At 38.3% G+C, this 22,962-nt stretch overlaps 1 protein-coding gene across 2 annotated transcripts in view; it reads right to left on the reverse strand.

Moving 5' to 3' along the window:
* Positions 1–22,962, reverse strand: part of Pla2g4a (phospholipase A2 group IVA) — a 141,787-nt gene that overhangs the window by 11,549 nt on the left and 107,276 nt on the right. For both annotated transcript variants that reach the window (XM_051185940.1, XM_051185941.1), the window contains 5 exons: positions 22,140–22,277; positions 21,960–22,052; positions 17,995–18,066; positions 14,411–14,653; positions 8,818–9,002 (listed from right to left, as the gene is read on the reverse strand). In XM_051185940.1, the coding sequence (XP_051041897.1) occupies positions 8,818–9,002; positions 14,411–14,653; positions 17,995–18,066; positions 21,960–22,052; positions 22,140–22,277 (731 nt within the window). The remainder of the gene's footprint in view (positions 1–8,817; positions 9,003–14,410; positions 14,654–17,994; positions 18,067–21,959; positions 22,053–22,139; positions 22,278–22,962) is intronic.

Consider the following 22,962-nt stretch of genomic DNA (forward strand, 5'->3'; position numbering starts at 1 on the left):
AAATTGTTTTGCTAAGAATGTGAAATTCAAGAGCAGCTCACCATTAACTTCCATATCAACATATATAGCTGGTAAGATTCTTTGTGGAGAAAATATGTTTTAAAGCCATGCAAACTGAGGTTTTTTGAGTAGCTACTGTATGCAGTTAGATTTTACAGCTTTTGGTGCTGAATGCTCCTAGCTACTTGATGGTTTCTTCATGTCTTTTATGTATGATAGCACAGCACACTTTATAGGATTCTGTATTACTAGTAAACAGCCTTTTAAGTATGTTTCATTTGGTTTTCTTTTTAAAATCTCTAATAAAACTATGCAAATTTTTAAAACTAAATTTATGTATATAAATTGGCTTTGTTGGTGCCTACTTATGAAAAGAAACAGAACTTTAGGCCTCAATGCATTAAATCAATGAGGTGTGGGTTCAATGAAAATGCCCATCTCAAAGAATAAGGCAGACAACAACTGCAAAAGTCATCCAATATCTACTTCTGGCGTCCACACAAAAGTACATATATGTGCATGTACATCACATTTTCACATGAATACATCCAACATGAGCATATTCATACATACCACATGGATACACCACACACACACACACACACACACTTAATCTGGAGAAATCAATGTAGAAAAGATTGACCTTGTTTCTTTTTCTATGCAGCCTCTGGAGCCAGAATAAATAACTGGTGATATAGCACCATGGTGTAAAATTACAGATTGGTCCCATTGCCTGAGTCCTAATGTCAGTTCTGCAGCCTTAAGAATTTTTCTGAGCATAATATTCTTAACCATAAAACACACAGTATGATCTGAATGAAATGAAATGAATTAGCATTTTACAGTACATCTATTACATAGTAAGTGCTATACAGATATCCGGTCAATAAATGATGAGGATAAACAGAAGAAAACAAAAGGAAAAGAAAGGGAAAAAAGCAGGAACCATGGTAGAGACATTCCTAAAGAAAGAAAGTTTTGGGCAAACCACTAAAATTACCTTTTTTTTTTTTTAATACTCAACAATGATCATTACTGGCTGACCTGAGTCACCGGCTTGGAGCTGAGGGCAAAACCATCAGTAAGCACAGTTCAATGGCTCTCAGCACTACAGCGAAACTCTGACAGGTGAGGAACCATCATCAAGTGAACTTTTGTATTGAAAACTGTCATCAATGCTATAAAAAGTGACACATTTCCAGAAGATTGTACAGTAAGCTTAAACTATGTCCTTGGCGTATCATAATAACTACTACTGAGCTTCTCACTGTGTGTTACTCCTAAGACAGGATCTGCATTTGAAGCTTGGATGTCTTTAAATGAATGGGGAAAAAATAACTAAAAAGTAACGTAACAGTTTGGGAGAGTAGGGAAGGCAGAAAATGGCCATATACCTGGGTTGTAACAGGCCCAGCTTAAATAGACATGTGCTACTTTCCAAGACCACTGCCTAGACACTACGGTCACCAGTCACCAATCACATGAGAGGGACTTAAAATACACCCTGTGATACCACTATCATCACTGTGGGGAATGTGAGGTAAAGATGTCATGAAACTAAAGTGTATACTATCCCTGAAATAAGCGGCTCCCAACTACATCTCACTTGTATTTCATCTGCTCCCTAATTCTCAGTAATATATTTCCAACCTCTGCAAAATAAAATTAATTATTGCTATCTTCTTCATGGCGTGCCTGTGAAGATTAGAGGTGAGTAATGAAGGTGGACAGCAAGCAAGAACTTGAACCTAGAACCTGAACTCCAGAGAACATACAAAATTCACTGCGCTTGATGGCTCACAAAAGTCATGAACTTTATATGTATCAATGTCTATGTATGTATAGACATGCCTAAATGTATATTTATGTATATGCATGTATATTCCTAATAAAATGTATATGCATGTATATTCCTAAATCCAGCCTGCTTGGCATGTACAATGCTATTTCTGTTTTCATGACTGATCATTTGATACTGGGGAACCAACTGGTATGCTCTTCCATGGGGTAGACTATTTCCCCCACTCTCACCATTCCTTCGTGGCCTGTAGTTCTTTATGTAGTATCAAGGCCTCATGGTCTATTCTCTCAATAGAGAGCAAGGAGGGACAAAAGGGAGGAGGTGGAGGGAAGAAAAGTAGGGGAATTGTACTAAAAGCTCAAAAAAGAGTAATAAACCTTAAGTATTCAAGCAAACTAAAGAAAAACAAAGTCATGAACTTTAAGTTGGTCGATTCTCTGGAAGTTTACAAAGAAATAAAATTGGAGAGAAAAGGGATTCAGTAGACAGGAAAGCAGCTGTTTCATAAAATGGTTTGCTGAAGTTACACCTTGCTAAAACCTTAACAGATATAAAACTTCTCGGTTGATGTTTGAGGACACTTTTCTCATTCCCCTTTCCTCCCTCAGCCACCCTGTTCAGTTGAACTCCTCTTGTTAGTTCATGTCTAGCACTCCCCACAATTATTCATTCGTGATTATTCAACACCACAGTCAGACCAAAGCTCATACAGTAAGGCAGTGCGTGAGGGCAAGGCACAGCAGCTTTCTATTGTTTACAAACATGAGTCAGGGGATGACAAAACCATGTGTGGCTGCGTGGAGAAAGAGGGAAAGGAAACTAGTTGAGGTAGAGGTCTGCCTATTTTTAGCCATACAGAGTTATACTGGAATCAGGAAGTGATGGAAACTTTCCCTTTTCTGCTCTGAACCTGATGTGGAAAAGATTAAACAGTGGTGACTGCAAAGGCCATGATTACGGGATGGAAAAAGTCTCCTTCCTGCTGTCTCCTATCTCTCCAGGAAGACTGCGAAACAATGACACAGAATGTGCGTGGAGCCCCAGATTTGAAAGGATTAAAATAAAAACAATGTTTTAGTGAACATTAAAGGCATAATTCCAAAATCAAGCAATACGCTAGCAGCGCGCTGAGCTGTAACATCCGTCAACTGCTGCTTGGTGTCCCAAGATGTTTCACTCTTCCAAGCACTGATGTGCCTGCTGTAAGTTTAAATAGAACTAACTACAAACATGGCTTTCTACAGGGCAAATAATTAGGGAACCTTCATCCAAAGTGATACTTTCAAAACTTACCATGCTCATTTTTAAGTAATAAACCATAATTTAAAAGCAAAAATCTAACTGAAAACAATTTAACAGAAATATATCCTGACAACAGTGAGAATGGAATACACATTAGGTAATTTAGGCACACAATATATTTCTCTATATAAATACATATACATAAACAATAAGTTGGCTTTTCATTATAGAAAATGAGATTTTCATCTCTATGCAAATCTAGCATATATTCTTACTACCCTGAAATTTTCCCATAACTATCACCAGCCTATAATTCACACCACCAGAGAAACTAGGATACAAGAAGGAACTTAAGAGATTCATACAAGTTCCCTCACAGAAGGTGAAAGAAACAAGATCTCCTGAGCATATGGGGGGGGCACTGAGTGGAGAGGGAGCTAGGAGAAAGAGAAGGGGAGGAATAGAAGAGAGAAAAAAATGGGACCAGGAAGATTGAGTCAGGGGAGGAATAGAAGAGAGAGAAAAAACTTATTTTTAAAATTGGGGAGATAGACGATCTAATAGTAGGCATATTTAATGTAATATTTGCAATCGTGTAATGTTTAAAATAGCAAAGCAACTAATATAACATGGGACCGACAGAACTCCCACTTAGAATTCACTATTTGTGGTTATGGTTATGGTCTCTTCTTAGAGAGTTTTCTATTAGTCTTTAAGAGCCTCATAGAACAGGAAGTACGGAAATACAGTTTGCATACTTGGAAAAGTTAGCCTCCATTAAAAGCTGGGTATACACCCTGAAGAGACCAATATTAGATATATGTGTGCATCACAAGACATCCAACTCTCAGTGAAGAAACGGGTGTGGTAGGTTGAATGGTGGCCCCCACCCTAGCTATCCATCTACTGTGAATGTGACCTTATTAAAGAAGGTAGGTCTCTAAAAAATTATCACTATCTTTACTATTATTATTAATGGTCTGTTTGTTGTTTGTTTTGTTTGAGGGTGTGTGTGTGTGTGTAGGAGTGGGTATGTGTGTGCAAGTGCAGGCAGGTCAGAGGACAACTTTCCAAAGTTACTTTGCTCCTTCCTTTGGGATCTATAGCTAGAACCCAGGCTGTCAAGTTTGTGAAGCAAGAGCATTGACCAATAAGTCATCCCACTGGCTCAGAAGAAGGCTTTTCACAGTCTAATTAAGAATCTTGAGGTGTGATCATCCTCGATTATGGGGCAAAGGATAAGTACTATAACGGTTTTGCTAATGAGAAACACAAATAAAAAGGCCAAGTGAAGATTGAGGTAGATTGCCTTGTGATTGTGGCACATGCCTTTAATCCCAGCAATTGGGAGACAGAGGCAGGTAGATCTCTGTGAGTTCAAGGCCAGCCTGGTCTACAGGTCAAGTTCCATGACAGCCAGGGTTACATAGAGAAACACTGTCTCAAACAAACAAACAAAACCACTGAGGGAGAACACAGCCCAACCACTGGTTACCAGATGCACTTGGAGTTCTGTCACAAATCCTAAGAGCAAATAGCCCTGCTCACACCTGGCTCATCTGTTGGCTCCACAACCAAGACACAATACTTCTCTGTAATTTTAAGCTGTATGTAGGATGCCACTGTTTAATAGCAATTCTGAGAAAACAGTATGAGAAGTAAACCCGCAGGTACCAGTCTATGTTGTGTGGTCTTCCTCAGGCATGACAGACTAGCACTCACAACGTTTATCCAGGTTAATGTGTCTCTGAAGGTTGTCTCATTAGCCATAGTGAACTGCTTTCTACAGATCCATCACTTGAACTGGCTTGGGTGGGTAATTTCCCTCATATGGCACAATAGAATAGAGACCACAGAGTCAGCACTTCTACTGTTTTGGCCATGATGTGACCCAACATAATGAATTAAGTGTGCAGGGGAATTCTAAACCAAGAGCAACACCAAATACCAACAAATAAATGAGGCTAATGTGGAAAAACACAGATTAGGGACCTATAGGGAAACAAATGTAGCAAAAGACATTATTTCTATTTGTGATGTACAGCCCACTTCAACCTTTGTTACATCTATGCCACCCTCACATGAAACCTCATTGCCCCCTTTGTTTTACAGAGTAGTCCCATTGTCCTGGCTTCCTCTGGTCATGAAGCATCCTAAAGATCATTAAAAGAGTGGACCAGACCCATGTGCAATACATGGAATGAGATAGTACATAGTACATGTCATGACAAAATAACTTAAAATATTCTTTTAATAAAATGTAAAAAAATAACCAGTAGTGAACCTCGAGTTCTGCTATGTCTCATCTTACTTTCCCTTCAATCAAATCCAAAGCACCCTTTCCCCTAAACTCCAGAGTCTTTCTATTTCTGAATATTCGTCCCATTGATACGAGTGCCACAAGAATTAGCAGCATGTAAGCCTCATCAGTAAATCAAACAGATATTGTTGGTGTCTATATTATTAAATGAGTAGTAAAAGTGAAACTTGATCAAATGAAACATAGGACTGCTTTGCTTAGAGAAATTAGTAGGAATAATGTTTAGAACCATGAGACTATGCCAGTTTGGGGGGATATTTTTGCTGTTGTTTTGTTTGCTTTATTTTGTTTGTTTACAGTGTGTCCTATCTGTTCTAATGAAAACAGTATCCCTTATACTGACATTGTTAACCTAAAAGCCCAGTTACAACATGGATAAAACAACTGTTGTTGCCTTTATCAAAAGCCAATATATTCACCATTGTATAGCTTCCTAATAAAATACGAGACTTAATTATACTTAGGAAATACTATATGTACCAATAAACAATAAATGACTGTTTTCCCTTTTTCTTTCCTCTTCTTTATGAAATAGAGTTCATTTAACCCAAGCTGGCTTAGAACTCAAGGTAGCCAAGTACAATCTAAATTTCTATCTCCCTGCCTCCACTTTCCAAATGTGTGGTTGCATGGGTACAACCACCCTGGATTTTTATGACGTGCTAGGAATTGAGCTAACAGTTGTATGAATGACAATCAAGCACTCTACCAATTGAGGTACATGCCCGGTCAATGCTATGATTTCTACCCACATTATATTCTACTCTTTAATGAAAAAATGGTGTCTATATTTTAGTATCAAAAACAGTAAATGGGACTAGTGAGATGGCCCAGTAGATAAAGGTCTAATGACCTGAATTAGAACATATAGACCCACATGAAGGAAGGAGAAAACCAATTAACAAGGTTGTCCTCTGACTTCTATACATAAGCACAGCCCCAACACACTCATACTCACACACACACACACACACACACACACACACACACACACACTGTTTTAAAAATAGAAATTGGGTACATGAATTTTTCCCCCATTTTTCTTTTGGCTGTTGGTAAGTGGATTACCAGCCTACAATTCACACTGCCAGAAAAGCTAGGAGGGCCCTAAGAGAGATATACATGGTCCCCTGGAAAAGGGGAGAGGGACAAGATCTCCCAAGCAAATTGGGAGCATGGAGGTAGGGGAGAGGGAGTTAGCAGAAAGAGAAGGGGAGAGGGGAGGAGAAGGGGAGAGAGGTGTGCATGAGTGAACAAGAAGATTGGGTAGGGGAAAGAATAAAGGAGAACAAGAAAAGAGATACCATAATAGAGGGGACCATTATAGCTTTAAAGAGAAAATCTGGCACTAGGGAAATGCCCAGAGATCTAAAAGCATGAACCCAAGTAATAATCTAAGCAATAGTAGAGAGGCTACCTTTAATGCCCTCCCATGATAATGAGATTTTTGACTACCTTATATACCATCCTACAGCCTTCATCTAGTAGCTGATGAAAACAGAAGCAGATACCCAAAGCTAAACACTGAGCTGAACTCCTGGAATCCAGTTACAGATATGGAGTGGTGATGAGCAAAGGGGTCAAGACCAGGGTGGGGAAACCCACAGAATCAGCTGACCTGAACAAGGGAGAGCTTATGCACCCCAGTCTGATAGCTTAGAAACCAGCATAAGACTGACCCAGACCCCCTGAATGTGGGTATTAGTTAGGAGGTCTAGGCAGTCTATGGGGTCTCTAGTAATGGATCAGTATTTATCAGTAGTATACCAATTGACTTTGGGAGCCCATCCCACATAGAGTGATACTCTCTGAGCCTAGACACATGGGGGAGGGCCTAGGCTGTGCTCCAAATGATATGACGGACTTTGAAGACTCTCCATGGAAGGCCTTATCCTCCCTGGGGAGCAGAAAGGGGATGGGCTGGGGTTTGGTGGGGGTGATAGGGGAGGATGGGGTGTGAGGGAACTGGGATTAACATGTAAAATAACCTTGTTTCAAATTTAAAGAAAAAATAGAAATTGGGTGCTGGGGCGATGGCTCCCTAATTAAAAGCACTTGGTTCGCAAGCATATGGACCTGATTTCATTCTTCAGCACCTATGTAAAAATCCAGTCATGGCTACAAATGCTTATGACCCCAGCATTGGGGAATGCAGAGAGGCAGGACTGGTCATCCAGTTTAGCAAAAACGGTGAGCTTCTGGTGCAGTTGGAGGCTCTGTTTCAGAGGAATAAGGTGTAGTAGGATATCTCACATTCTGCTCTGTCCTTCAAATAAGGGATGTGTACATTGCACATTCATGTGAATGCACCACACACGTAATGCACCCCCCTCTCTGTGTGTGTGTATCTCTGTCTCTGTGTGTGTGTGTCTCCTTCAAAGAGAAATCAGAAAATAAACAACAAAAACAAACAAAAAACACCAGGTTTTGTGTAGAAGTGGTTGGTATATATTCCAATTGTTCATGTATCATCAAATTATATATACTTCTTAATAATAAACAATGAAACATTTTAGAACTCTTGCAAAATACAGTGCCTTTCATTTGTATTAAATGTTCTCCTAAAACTCCTTGGTACTATCCTCTTACCCAGTAGTAAAGCTCTGACTCATATAAAATTATGGCTTTGACATTTGCACTCCCATTGGTTATATGATTAATGCAGTGTCTTCCAACATCAGAATCACCTCCTTGGAGTCATCACAGGAACCTACCTCCTCTTTGTTCCTCATGGGTGACCAGGTTCGACCCGTGGCTACACAGTGCATGATTTTATTATCCTATGCTGGGGTTACAGTAAGTCATAGTTTTAATCTTTTGCCTTCCACCCACCAATTCAGGTTAATCATCCCGAGATTCCGATTTCATGATTTCATGTGTCTTCTGGAAATCCTCCACCAGCCTCCATTTCCTACCTCCCAATCTTAAAAACTTCCCTGGAGCCCTCTTAACAAGCTTCACATCTGCCTGTCTCAATCAGAATACTCTGTCTTTCCAATGTGTTCACTGCTGTTTCTGCGTGTTTTCATCTCATTCATTTATTTCCCTGTTCATTGACTCCAGGGAGCACCAACACTTTTCCATATTGATCTTGATGATGGACATAATTTGAAATGATCTCACCAACTCTTGTTTTCTTGTCTGAATACTACCATATCCTCAAAAGAAATAAAATAGTAACAGGTTTTGAACATGTGAGGCTTTACAGATACTTAAGATTTATTATTATATCCACTGTTCATTCTAGAAACTTAGTGCTTGCCACAGTCAGCAAGAACTGTCTGACATAGTCTAGAGTTACCCAAGAAGGCAGTTATTAAGTGAGTGACTGTCCAGGTCAGACTGGCATATGAGCATTGTCTTTGATTCTTAATGGATATGGGGGGACCCAGCTGACTGTGGGCTGCACCCTTCCTTGAACATGTTCCTATCCTCCTTACTGAAGTCTCCTTACCTTGAAAGGAGGGCTTGTGTCACTTGGCCTTGCAGAAAAGTCAAAGGAGATGATGAGATCCACACCTCTCTGAGGTCGTAGAATCAGGGGATACGGCAGGTTAAAGGTGAGTCCACTGTCTACAACGTGGATCTTTTTACTTTTGACATCTAGTGGTTCATATATCCGTTCAAATTCATCTGGATCTTTAAAAAGGAAAGGCAAGACAGTGACTTCAATGGTCATCTGACATTAGTTTAGAAACATAAATGGTTATGGCAAATTTGGGAGACAGAATTCTATGTAGCTAGCCCCACCGCCCCAGCTTTGTTAGATTCAGTTATGGATTTAACTCTGACAAATGTAGGTAAAGTAATAGCTTTAAGTGTTAGTTTATTCATCTGTGATATCAAAACAAAAGCAATTATCAAGTAAGATGCCAAAGGAAGAACTTAACTCAGTCACTAGTATTGACATTAGCTCCGGTGTCTTTAATACTACCATCTCCTGTCACAGTGTCTTTACTGATTTGAAAACATTTCTTCAGACATCTCCTTGTTTAACATTTGTAGCAGAGAGGTGAAAGAAAGGATGTTTAGAAATGGAGGGTGAAGCAAACTACAAGTCATCTATAAAATGAAACAACTGGGAAGAGGCAGAGTGTGATCAGATCCATCTGCTTCTCTCTGGGATGCGTACCCTTCATACCATGGGATGAAGGCCCAAGATAAAGTCCAAACCACACACTCCATAAGTTTGTGTTAGGCGTCCCCATTCAAGCACAATTCTGAATACTGAACAAGCCAAGTAAACTATCAGAGATACGATGAGTCAACTGCAAAGTATGTAAATGTACTGACAAGCCAGTGCATCGAGGATGGCTATGGCAGAAGTAACAGAGGACAGCATGGTGAGGAGTGAGCATTTATGTGTTCCATGATCAGGGCAACAACATTAAAAAACTTTAATAATAGCATTTGTTTAAATGCAGCAGTATTTTCTAATCCAGTAAAGCACAAGAATTCATCAGGAGTTTTCTTTGCCTTTGTAAACCCAGGGTTTTCTTTTTTAACTTTAGTCAAGAGATTCATTAAAACAAGTCAGGACTAGCTATTGTTCCCTTTCCTTTCTTAAGCCCCAGATTGCTTTGAGTAGATGTTTATGATGTGAATGAGTTCCCAACTGGCATAGGCTGAGTACCACTATCCTGGCTCCAGTTAAACTGACATTAAGTGAATCTTTATTGTGCTGGTATACACTTAAGTTTATGAAATATCAATAGTTGTTCCATACACAAGTTAAGACTTCCATGATCAAACATACTTAAGAAAGTCAGGATTCAATATCTACAGTAACTGCCAAATAGACAGCATGTTCCTGTTGTCCCTACCATGCCTGGCAGTAACTACCACTTGTGTGAAGAGCCACTTAATCCCCAAAATAAGGCTTTCCAATAGCTACCATCCATTTGTACTTTATAGCAAAATATGGAATATGCCAACTAATTGTTCAAAATATCCAACTAAAAAAAAGACCTGGCTGGGTTTCAGATGTCAAACTGCTTTGAAATGATATATTTGAGCCCTCAGAGTAACCCTTAAACTCTGTAGGCTATCCCAGTTATGTTATAAGAGAGAGGTGTCAGATTTGGAAAACATAATTTTGAAAGTATATCTGCAATTTTAGGACCAATTTGTTATGTGACAACTACTAATATGTAGATAGTTTGTTTCATGCTACAATGGGCAAACATCCTCCCATGACTGAAAGCATACAAACTCCCCAAGCTTGTGAGTGAGTTAATCTGGTTCTCTGGCAAGCACACAAACACAACTGTGTTAGAAATCTGTAATGATTCCTTAAACCAGTGGTTCTCAGCCTTCTTAATGTGTGACCCTTTAATATAATTCCTCATGTTGTGGTGACCACCAACCATAAAATTATTTTCATTGCTACTTCATAACTGTAATTTTGCTATTGTTATGAATTTCAGTGTAAATATCTGATGTGCATAATATCTCCATGCAACCCCGGTGAGAGTGTCGTTCAATCTCCAAAGGGTCTGTGACCCACAGGTTAAGAACTGTATGTGATGAACCTATGAATCTATCACATAGATTCAATTTACAACAGACAAATATTTGGATGTCTGTCTTCTGAACTCTGGCCTGAATTGACTCATGTCAACTTCCCATTCCAGATAGTGTGTCACAGTAAACACTATAAACACAAAGTAAACAGGAAATAAGTCATGTGACCAATGACCAAAATTTGTTTCTGCATACATTTAACTATTTTACAGTAACCTATTGCGGGGATTTTTATTACTTTATGATTTATCTTTTTTCAAATGTCTGAAAGCTGAAGTCACAGTCTGCTCATACACACTAAAATCTGAGTGTCTTAAAATAATTTCTTAGTTGAAAATGAGAAAAAGTGAAGTATTTTGTGCCTGTGACTTCAGCTTTTATTCTATGGCAACTCTGCTCATACACACTAAAATCTGAGTGTCTTAAAATAATTTCTTAGTTGAAAATGAGAAAAAGTGAAGTATTTTGTACGTTGCCATAGAATAAAATATAAGCTCGCCCAACACTGAGGTGTGGATTGGACAAAAGCCTTTAGCTTTTCTTTTTCTGCATGGAGGAGGTGTGCAATTAAAAGGGATATAGTCATAATGATTATCTTAATTGTGGCATTTCAGTTGTACAATACATAAGAGTTTTTTTGTTTTGTTTTACTGTTTATTACAGTTATTTTACTTCTTTGTGTGAGGGCGAGGAAGTCATGCATATTGCCATGACCCACATATGAAGGTCAAGGACAACCTTGAGAGTGTTGGTTCTATCATGTGGGTTTTGGGGATTTAATTTAGATTGTCACAGAAGACAGACAGTAAGTGCCTTTAGACTTTATGGGCACCTCATCTGCCCATAAATAGGTATTTTAATAAAATCTTGTGAAAAAAAAATTGATCACAGTTTGTGATAAACCTTTTAGCTTTCACGTCAAACATGATTTTTCTAGAGATTGTAAATGACTGGAAGGAGATAGACTTGATCTTTGTAAAGTCCTCAATGAGAATGACACTAATAAACTCACTTAATTCAGTCTAATATGCAATTATGTTTAACAATGTTTATATCCAAACAATAAATTTGCATTAATTTATTACTGAACTGATAGGTATTTTCTTCTATGTATTTCCATTAAGTACATGAACATAAAAAATAAAACTTAATGTGAAATTTACTGAAATTTAAGAATAAGCCTTTTTGCAAACATCATTAATATAGAAAAACTTTAGGTTAGAACACATCAAGAACATCTTAAAAACAGAACTAGAGAAAATGCTCAGTGGTTAAGAGCACAAACTGTTCTTGCAAAGGACCTAAGTTTCATTCCCAGCACCCACATCAGCCCCAGCTCCAGGAAGCTGACACCTTTCTCACCTCCTTGGACACATACATAGACGCACACACACACACACACACACACACACACACACACAAATAAATAATAAAGATCTCTAAAAAAAATCTCAAAGATAAGCAGTTTGTGCATATGATGTATATTTTAGGATGATTGAAATATAGTTTATTATGCTATTTGTATTATTTTGTGGAGACTAAGTTTTTTTTTTTTTTTTTTTTTTTTTTTTTTGAGAAAAGGAATATAACAAGGTGATACACACAGTGATTTTTCTCCAAACCTCACAGCCTGGCCACTATACAGCTATACCCTCATTAACCTCAGAAGCAGGATGGGTGATTTTCTCTTTCCTATTAGTGTTATTTTAACCAAAATATAACAGTCCTTCCAGAAATCAGGTCTTGTAGGAAAGGCCATTGTTTTTAGCCTTTATGAAGGCAATGGTTATATTTAACAATGTTTTTAATCCTTTTGAAGGCAAAAGGTATATTTAACATGTTGCCAAGTAAATCTTGAGGGCCAGGCATCATTCTGAGTGCGTCTAAACTCTGTGTTAATGCAGAAAGGAATAAAGGAAAGAAACCAGGTAAAGATTCTGAACAAGTGTTCAGACAGGGTGAGCAATAAAAAGGTATAGTTCCTGCAGTCACAAAATTTGGCTAATAAAAATACAGGATGACCAATTTTAATCTTTTCACTTAAGCAAACAAATCATTACATAGTCTCAATGCCTCAAATGTTTTGTGTTATTTGTGTACACATAAATGAATTGTTTAATATGAAAATTTCAACTGAGAGTCTTTGTTTTGTCTTGCAGTCTTAACATCACCAACCAAATTCATATTAAATACTACAAAACGGCCAGGAAGTTCTTAAAGTGTGAAGTGAGCTGGTTAGAACACGTATGCTACTCAAACCTGAGAAACTGCGCTGGCAAAATGACAATGAAAATGAAATGAAAGGAAGAATGCACCACGAATGCTCAGGTGAATTTACTTTATCACAAGTAGACCTTAATCACAGCTAATATGATTAGAATAAGTAGAATTATATAATTATAATAACTGGAATTATAAGTGCAAAATTAAAAGTAACTCATAGCCTAGAGTTTAAGGTTATACACATAATACAAAACTCAAGGTTTGTTCCCCTTCAAGTCAAACAAACAGAAAAATAACAAAATCTGAACCCTATCACAATTTCAAAAACACTTTGTAGGTATGATGAACAAAGAGCAGTAGGAAAGTCTTGGGAGGCTGTGTTGTTTCTAACATCTAAAGTTTTACAGCATCTTGGCAACCATTTAAGATAGGGATGAATAAGAAATTGTATTTGGACAACGAAGGAAACATGATAGTGTGACTGAGAAAAAAATTAAGATCACCACACAAAAGGATATATTACTGATTGTTGGTCACCAAGGCAAATGTAACACTTAATCTATAAGTCACAGGGATCTGAAGAATTTGGGGGAATTTGGTTAATGACAACTGAAAGTGACTAGATTCTTACCAGGCAACTTCACAAAGTTTCCTAATCTTCCTGAAAACAAGTGAGTTTCCCTGACCTTATGGTCATTGCACACCGGTCCATTCCAATCTGGCTCCCCTCACTCACCACAAGAGGGCGCCAAACCTAGTGCACTTTCCCTCTCCCTCAAAGCTCCATCTGTGGAGTCCTGGCCTTTTCCAAAGGGCCCACCCACGGGAAAGGAAGGAGGAAATGAGACATAGCTGTGTTTCTTCTCTTACTACTGCCAGGCACGATTGTGGAGGCGTTTGGGGGATGGTTCTGGTGATTTTGGAGTCACTCCTGGAAGCCCTGGGCTTGCTTCACTAATCCTTGGAACAATTCTGTAAGCATCTCCTTCCCTACTTTACACGGAAGAGATTTCCTGTTGTCTGTAAGAGAACCCTGACCAATTTAAAAAAAAAAAAAAAGGCTCCTGGGATTTCAAAGAATATTTTCTACAATAACATGATTAGGCAATTTCTTAGTCATTGTATTTTCTTCAAAAATAAAACAAAAATAACAAAACAAAAAAATAAATGGATGTCCCTCACAAGTCAATGTTTCTAAAATTGAATCCAAATAATGGTTAACGGGAATTAAAATGCTTCTCCCTAACAAAGAATAAAAAATATCCTTGATCAGCGTCCACAGCTTAAGCTTTGGTACATACCTGCTACAGCTGCATCGAGTTCGTCATCATCGAAGGAATCCTGGGGACTGAGGTCTCTCAGAGGAGACAGTGGATAGGAGGTGTTGAGATTCAAGCCCAGCATGAAGTTGTGGACCTTCCCTGCTCGCCCTTCTCGGGTGTTGAATAGTGCTGAGTCACTCACCAAGGCCATCAGCATGCGATGGACCCAACTTGCTTGACTGTCGCTTTGGTACTCTCTTTCAGCATCTTCGTTCTCAGTGCCTGAGGAAAAGGAATATATCACAGAAAATATGTACACACGGGACAAAATGTAGGGTGTTGATGTTATTCTGGGGCTTTGACACAATTATTTGCATAAAACAAGTGCCCTGACACTTCTGTTTTCAAGTGTTCATAGTTACCTTTCACCTACATATAATGTCAGTCTACATTCTTCACTGATGCCTCTTGGTCTATTTAGAGGCATATAACACTCTTTAATTTTGTCCTTTCTCCCTCTCCCTAGCTTTCCTCCACCCAATACACACACACACACACACACACACACACACACACACACACACACACACACGGGAGAAGGAGAGCCTGTATTACCTAATACTACCATGTATGTTTTCCAATTTTTCCTAAGTGTCCATATCCTGCTTCATAAACATCCAAGGATTACAGAAAGTTAGAAGGGACAGCAGAAAGACCCACCAAATGACTGCCAATAAATAAACACACTCATGCAATGATCGTATGACCTGTTATTTCATCCTTGCTTATAAACTCTTGAGATTTAAAGCCCTGTAATTTAAACAAACTATATAAAGTGTTTTAAAAGGCACCAGTTGTCCTAAGAAGTAATCACCAATGACTTTCCCCTCTGAAACCTATGCCCATGTTAACTCCTGGAAAACGCTCATCACCTGTGTTTCCATCCTCTCTCCACTGTGCTGGCTATGAATCCCTTCCATCCTTCATTTCCTCATTAGGAAACCTCCTAAGATTGTTCAAGGAGTAATGTGATGTGGACATCAGTGTGAAATTCTCAGAAAAGTGCCTGACCTTATATTCTAGCTCAGAACAGACAGCCTTACAGTGACCAACCTTGCAGCATAAGGTTGACCCACTCACATAAAAACGAAAAGAGCCCCGATTCAAACCTTGTCTGTTCCAAGTGGCTAGAAACTCTGTGACTAAACATGCACAGTTATATAAAACTGTCTGTGTTGAAGTGCTTGGTTTTATTTTTCTTTCATTCTTACCGTGTTTGGCCTGCACAAATGTCTGTGCGCATGTATCTGTATTGCTTGAGAAGGTCAAAAGAGGGCATCAGATCCTTTAGAACTGGAGTTATCCATGGCTGCTAGCTGCCACAGGAGTCCAGTGCTTTTAACTGATGAGCTGACTCTCTAGTCCCCTTTGTGTGCTGAGAGGTGAGTATCTATATTCAGCTTCTATAATTTCTAACAAATACATGCAAAGCATAAAGCCATAAACAGACATGGAGATAACTTAAGGACATATATAGAGGGAAAGAAATGAATGAAAAGGTCACAGAGAAACCCTGTCTCACAAAACAGAAAGGAAGGAAGGAAGGAAGGAAGGAAGGAAGGAAAGAAGGAAGGAAGAAAGGGAAAGGATGCAGATGGCATGCTTCCAACTATACAGCATCCAAGGAAAGACAAAACTAAGAGAGAGCATGGTAATTAGTTTTCATCTATCGAGAGAGGGATGGTTAGATAGAGAGAAGATTTCGAGAGCTGTGAAACTGCCCCATGTGACACTACAATGCCAAATACTTCCCACAACCACCCCCTCTAGAGGGTGATCAACCAGTGAAGTATCATGTAAACAGAGACCATGACATGGTGATGTAAGCCATCAGCTGTAACAGGCACTACTCAGATAGAACAAGTTAGAGTGGGGGACATTGTGTGCAAGAGAATGGGGCACGAGATTTTACCACGACTTTATTTTAAAAGCACAGTGAGAACTAATAAAAAACAGTATTTACAATGTCAACCCCTAAGTTAAAATGAAAGTAAAACAAAAAACAGCAAATTCGAAGTTCTTAAACATCTCAGCCTCAAAAAACAGCTAGTGCTGACCAGTGATGAAATTTTCTGATCATCTATAGCAATTTACTCAATAAGTAACAAACAGCTATGTCTACCTCACAGTCCTCACTAACCAGTTCTCCAAGTGCTAGACATAGGCTTCTTTCATTAAAAACAAACTCAATGGACTATATACCTGTAATCTGTAAGCGAACCATCACACAATTAAACGTTTCCCTTTATAAGAAAAAAAAATTAAATGCAAGTCTTTGAACAGCTAATAAAACGTAAAATTTTAAATTTTTAAATGAAGACTTCAGAATTAAGACTTATTTTTATTTATTTACTTAATTAATTAATTAATTAATTTTTGCAGGGTGGGGTCTTTCCAAGACTCAAACTAATAATCAGGGCTGCTGGACAATGAGCAAACCAGTGCTGAAATCAAGCTGGGTTCAGCTCTCCTAAAAGCTTGGATGCCACGAAAGGAGAGGGTTTTATTGTCCACCAGCCACAGCACACTCCTGCCCATGCCATGGCCGTACACAGCTACACCCTGTGGTGAGGCAACTGCTCTCCGTCTTATATGAACGCATCCTATGAAGAAGTAACAGTAGGCTGGCTGCGAAAAAGGACTCTCTCTTTGCAGTGATAACTGGAAAGGATAGAAAACATGAGCACCCCCCCCCACACACACACAACATGCATCCCACACCTGGAAGAAGTCACAGCAGTGTTCTGCTTTCTGAAGTCCAGACAGTCATAGCCAAAGGAGAAAAGACTTCCGGTTCTAAATTCTTAGCTGTTTTTTGTTTGTTTTGTTCTTGTTTGTTTATTTTTTGAACTATTAAGTACATTTTTATGAACTGCTTTGTTGGAAAATTGCTGTCAACATATACAATCTCTGTTTGTTTTCCTACCATAACAAATACCATGCTGCAACAAGTATCTATGGTCCTCACCTTCATCCTCATCCCATATGTGCCACTAACTACTGTGACCCACATCAAACTGAGATCTAGCTGCCTTGTCCCAGTGCAAAAGGAACCCCTGATACTGGTAGGTTAACTGTGCAACAAGTCTTGCTAATTTTAACACACTTTACCACTGCATTCTTCTATATAGGCAAGTTACTAACAACAATAGAAGGCTAAGGAACATGCTGACAGTCAGCCCCTTCAGATGGCTTAATGATAATTTAAATGACAACATTTTCACTCATTTTAAAGCTCATTAAATGAATTCCTCAGTCCCACTTTCCCACACTAAGAGTTAGAGCTCACTGATCTGGCTAGAACAGAATTCAGTGTTGCCACCATCTCAGACAGGTTCATTTGTTGTACTGCAAATATGTTTGAGGCTTTAAAAGAAAGGAAAATATGTGATTCTACTGTTTCTTACGTTCTATGCAATAGTCCTATCTCTCACTGGACAGTCTCCATCCTGACACTTCAGGACTTAGAACCTTATCAGCACTTAGAGAGGTATAGATGGGTTGGACAATGCTCCTCCGACCCACCCTGTTCACAATCCACACAGAAGCTTACTCTCTTTTACCTTTGGGTGCTTGGGCCTCATCATCACTATCAGAGCTGTCATTACTCACAATGTGCTTCGCTGTAATATTTTCTGTGGGAAGAAGACAAAAGCATTAAGGCATCTCAGGGATCAAAATTCACAACTAAATTTACTAGTACAATAAGGGAGTGGTGGTGCAAACCTCTTTGTTCCAGCACTCAGGAGGCCGAGGCAGGCAGATTTCTATAAGTTTAAGATCACCCTGGTTGACAAAGTGAGTTCCAAGCCAACCAGGGCTATGTGTTGAAACTAGGTCTCCTTTCTTTCTTTCTTTCTTTTTTCTTTTTTCTTTTTAATTATCAAGAAATAATCTGAGCAAAACTACAGAATGAGGACTACTGGTCTATGTGGAACTTCACATCAATGCTGTAAATGGAGACTCATTGGATTCACCATTTCTTAATAACTGATCCCTGGGCACCAAAATATCCCAGCAAACAAAAATTAATTGGTGTTAAGTTTATCCATTCCTAGTTTTAAGGGTTTTCATGTGATTACATCTTTAAATAGTATTTATGAAGGCGAATAACGAACAAAACCCAAATCTGCAAGTAATCTACAATATGGTCCCCAGAACTTGAAGAAACTGCACTCACTTTAATTAACCTCTGATTTTTTTTCCAACACTGAAAATCATCTGCTGATTTTCAGTATGTCAAGAATTGTGTGTTCCCTTCAAAGCACACTAAGACCAGCATGCTTTAATATGAAGACAGCAGTGAAATCTACTGCCATCATTAGCCATCATTTCCCCTGGGAAAAAATGTGCCTAATTTGTGGATCCTGGCCATTATTCTTGTGATCATTTGAGGAAAAAATTCAAGAGTTCCTGCTGATTCATATGAACTATACCCAGAGTGATTTTCTTCTTCTCCTTTGGCAGCAAATAGAAAAGATGATCTTTCTTTATTCAATGTCAAGGCACTAGTTCCGAATTTGGAAGCTTCCCATTTGAGAAGCTGTATGTTTTGAAAGGCAGAAGTGTGGCACGTGGCTTCCCCATATTTCTCTCCATATGCTTATTATACTCACATAAAGAATAGGTGTGTGCATGGTTATATAATAGAAAGGTTAGTAAATTCCAGAGAGTTTAAACTTTATTTTTACTGGCATTAGTTATAAATACAAAATTCAACAAAATAAAGTACCCAATGCTAATGGGATGTTCTTCTCATATTATAACTGTGAGAGCAATAATTCTGTTGCACATTAGATAGGGACAGCAAGACAATATCCATTCCACATGTCATACTTTGGTAGCTTTGTCACTGTGTGTATGTTCTTTTTTATTTTCCTTAATTAAGTACTTCCTTTTATCTGTCATTGTTGTTTTGTTTTGTTCTACTTTGGCTATACTTGATATGTTAATTTAAGAAAACCACATTGACTTATTTATAAGGATGTTTTCAGGGCATGAGTGGTTGAATCTCAACTCTTATTTTGTATCTTCACACAGCTCTTTTTAGAAGTGAAATTGGCACATATAAACCTCTTTGAGAAAGCAAATGATTTCATTTAAAGTTACTAACCTGGGGTCGAGTTTACCTTAAAGTCTTTGTTGAGGTAAAAGAGTAAAAGAACAGAAACAACAAACAAAAAACACCTGTGGTGTGGGGCCCTTTTATAGGGAATCCTCACTCAACCAAAGGAAGAAGCAGTCCCCAGAAGTCTTAAGTCACCTCAGTCACCTCTTCCTTTCATTTCTGGAAACCCTTACATAATCTGAGGCAATATGCCTCCTGCTGACCAGTGGAGCCCACATACACAATATCTACTGCCCTCAGTCTGATACAGAACAGCCAGCAGCCAGACTGTTGGCCTCAAGGGGACTTCTCCGTAGAGATTTCTCAGCACACTGTGCTGTAAGCGTCTTCCTTTTCCTTTGGCCTGTAGCCACTGTCTCGCCCACCTTCTGATGTGTGATTTCAGCCCTATTCTCTTCCTGCCTTAGGAAAAAAAAATAATTAACCTGAGTTATCAGGATTATTCAGAGGAGAAGGAACACAGGAAGCAGGCCACCCAGCGTGGGCTTCCTCTCTGCTTTTCTTTCTCTTTTTAAAAATCTTCACATAATTCAGAAAGGACCGAGTGACTCAGAAAAGACTGAGTGGCTTCCATACAACCAAGGTTGACAGCAGGGCACCCACCCGGATGCTACGATTAGAATAAACCAAGAATGATTATCTCCTGATCCTATACTTCAGCTCCGGCTAATCCAGATCTTTCTACGAAGCACAGATTAGGTTCAATCTTATGACCTTCCACACTGCCTGGGTAACCTCTATTTGTTGCTGTTGTTACAATGTTGGGGGATCAAACCCAGGGACAAGCACTCTACCACTGAGCTACCTCCCGACCCTTCATCTTTATACACTTTGACTTAGTTTAACCATGAAGAGCTTGTGAGTCAGCATTGAAGACCACCTTGGGCTCCAGATGGTACCTGCTTTGCCTGTTCCTTACACGAGTGATGCTTGGAATGACAGCAAGTACCACAAGTAACAATCGGCCTTTTTGTTTTTAATGTCCATTTAAAATAGTTGGTTCTAATGACATAATGAAATTACTTTTCCAATACTTTCTTTAAAATTATCCAAATGAACAAATGACACTTCTAAAGAGAAGATTAATGAATCTTTATACACTATATATAACTTATCAACAAGTAAAATCAAGCCTCTCAGGAGAAACAGTACTCAGAATGACATGTGTGACATTGCTGGTCATGTTACAATTGCATTCTGTTATGTGTATAAAACTTCATTATGTCAATTGCTATTGTCCATGATCATCAAAGGCCACATATTGGAAGGAAATCATATGAACATATTTTTAAAATGAATGGAAGATTAAAAAAAAAACCATTGTTTTTATTCTGTGTTTCCCAGCAGACCTGTGATTAGTAGTCCCAATCTGGCCCCCAATGTATTCATTCATTATTTTTATTTGTTTGTTTGTTTCTGAGGCAGGTTTTCATGTGTACCAAGGAGTTCCGTAACCATGGGATGTAGCTAGGGATAATTTTCAACTTCTCATCCTTCTGTCACCATTTCCTGTGTACTAGGATTACAAACTTGTGTCACCATGTCAGGTTTATGTTCCTAGGGATCAAATCCAGGACTTCACAGGCTAACAAGCACACTCTACCAACAGAACTACATCCTTGACCCCAAAATTCTAATTCAGCATTCTATGGCTTCTTCCCACAGTCCATCGAAACATAGTGCTTTTGGATGCAGATCACAAGACTTGGGGCAAATCATGAATGCATGCTCTACTCCTTTTTTTAAAAAGAAAAAATCAAATTTACTCACTCAGGAAAACATATTCCTACAGTACTAGTCTATTGATGACTATAAACAATTAATCCTCAATAGTCTACTTTTTAAAGATTTATCAAATTGGTTTTTAAATTATTATAGGATGAATGAGACTTATGAAAGCCATAAGTGTTAGCTTACAAGACACAACTTAAATTATCTTCTTAAAAAAAAAAAAGCTGTGAATTAGTGTCATAGGATAAGCTAGCAAAACTCTAGTAAATTATCACTATGGAGATAAGTGACAGGGATGAATTCATCCCTAAGAAAATCTGTGTTGATATGTTAATATCTTTAAAAGGAAACCTTTATTGTCCTCAAAAGGAGTACTCACTAACAAAAACAGTGTTTGGAAATACAATGGGGAAAAGAACAGGAGATTTTCTGGTAAAAACATTTCTTAGGAACAATGAGTGGTCTTTGTAAATTTCAAAACTGCAATGTCATAATAGTGCTTAAATAATTGAGAAGAAACACATCTATAGTTTCAACAAAGCTACTGATAAACTGAGAATTAAAATCCTTATAAAGATTTAATGTTCTCCTCATATGTATGTGATGTTTATCAATGCAGTTGATTTTCAGTGTGGCTAGCTTTATATAAATGCAAGCTTTTTACAATACCTAATTCCTCCTCCATTGTAGAACCTTTATTTTGTGAACCAGAAACTCCCAAGACTCTGTTGAACAGTATGGAAAAGGCACTGCCCCAAACACCTGAAAGAAAGGAGAAACAGAGAATAACTTAAAATGCATTCATGCTTAAAATGAGAGACAGACAGACAGACACATTTGATCACTCACCCATTAAGAAATGCAAGGGATTTTCTTCATATTTTTTCACAACTGTTCCCATAAAAAACTTGCTTCCAAATAGGTCAGGAGCCATAAAGGTACCATATTTTGCCATGCCAATCTCATATGGACTAAATTCAACCCAATCTAAAAGTATTTTAGAAATAAGACCCTTTATTAATAGGAAAATGATACAGGGACACACATAGATAATAATAACTCAGACAGCACCATGATTAACCTCACTGATTAGGCTAGCTAGTAAAAACATTACCACATATATGACACCATGTATGGTTGAGGGGGAAAAGATGAAAAAGACAATCTAAAAAGATCCCTTCTTGTTGGCACAAAATTAATACATTTTTCTGTTTAAAAACTCAGACATCTTTTGCACAGTTTATCTTAACTTTAAGATTTTAAAACTGAAAAATTATCAGACATAAAATCTATTAAGGAAACAAAAGAAATTAAATTCTTTAGGATAAATCAAACCCTCAAAAAAATGGGGAAGAAGTATTGTCTGTGCCATAACTTTTTTCTATAAATCATTTATTCTAAAGTCCCAACGATAATGTAAAAGACGTTATTCTGATTTCTTAGCAATACACTGAGATCAGATGGAAACAGCCAGGTACACTGCACAAGAGCAGCCCTGGAGACAGACTGTCTGGGAGCAAACCCTGTGCTGTGGCTCACAAACTGTGTACATAACCTGATTACATCACCTATCTTCTCAGGTCTTCAGTCCCTAATCTTAATAATACAAATAAAATCGGTAGATGGTTTGTAAGATTAAGGCCCCAGGAAACAAAGAAATCAAGGAAGTTAT

This window comes from Phodopus roborovskii, unplaced genomic scaffold (assembly GCF_943737965.1).
Source record: "Phodopus roborovskii unplaced genomic scaffold, PHOROB, whole genome shotgun sequence".
In the NCBI taxonomy this organism is placed as follows: Eukaryota; Metazoa; Chordata; class Mammalia; order Rodentia; family Cricetidae; genus Phodopus; species Phodopus roborovskii.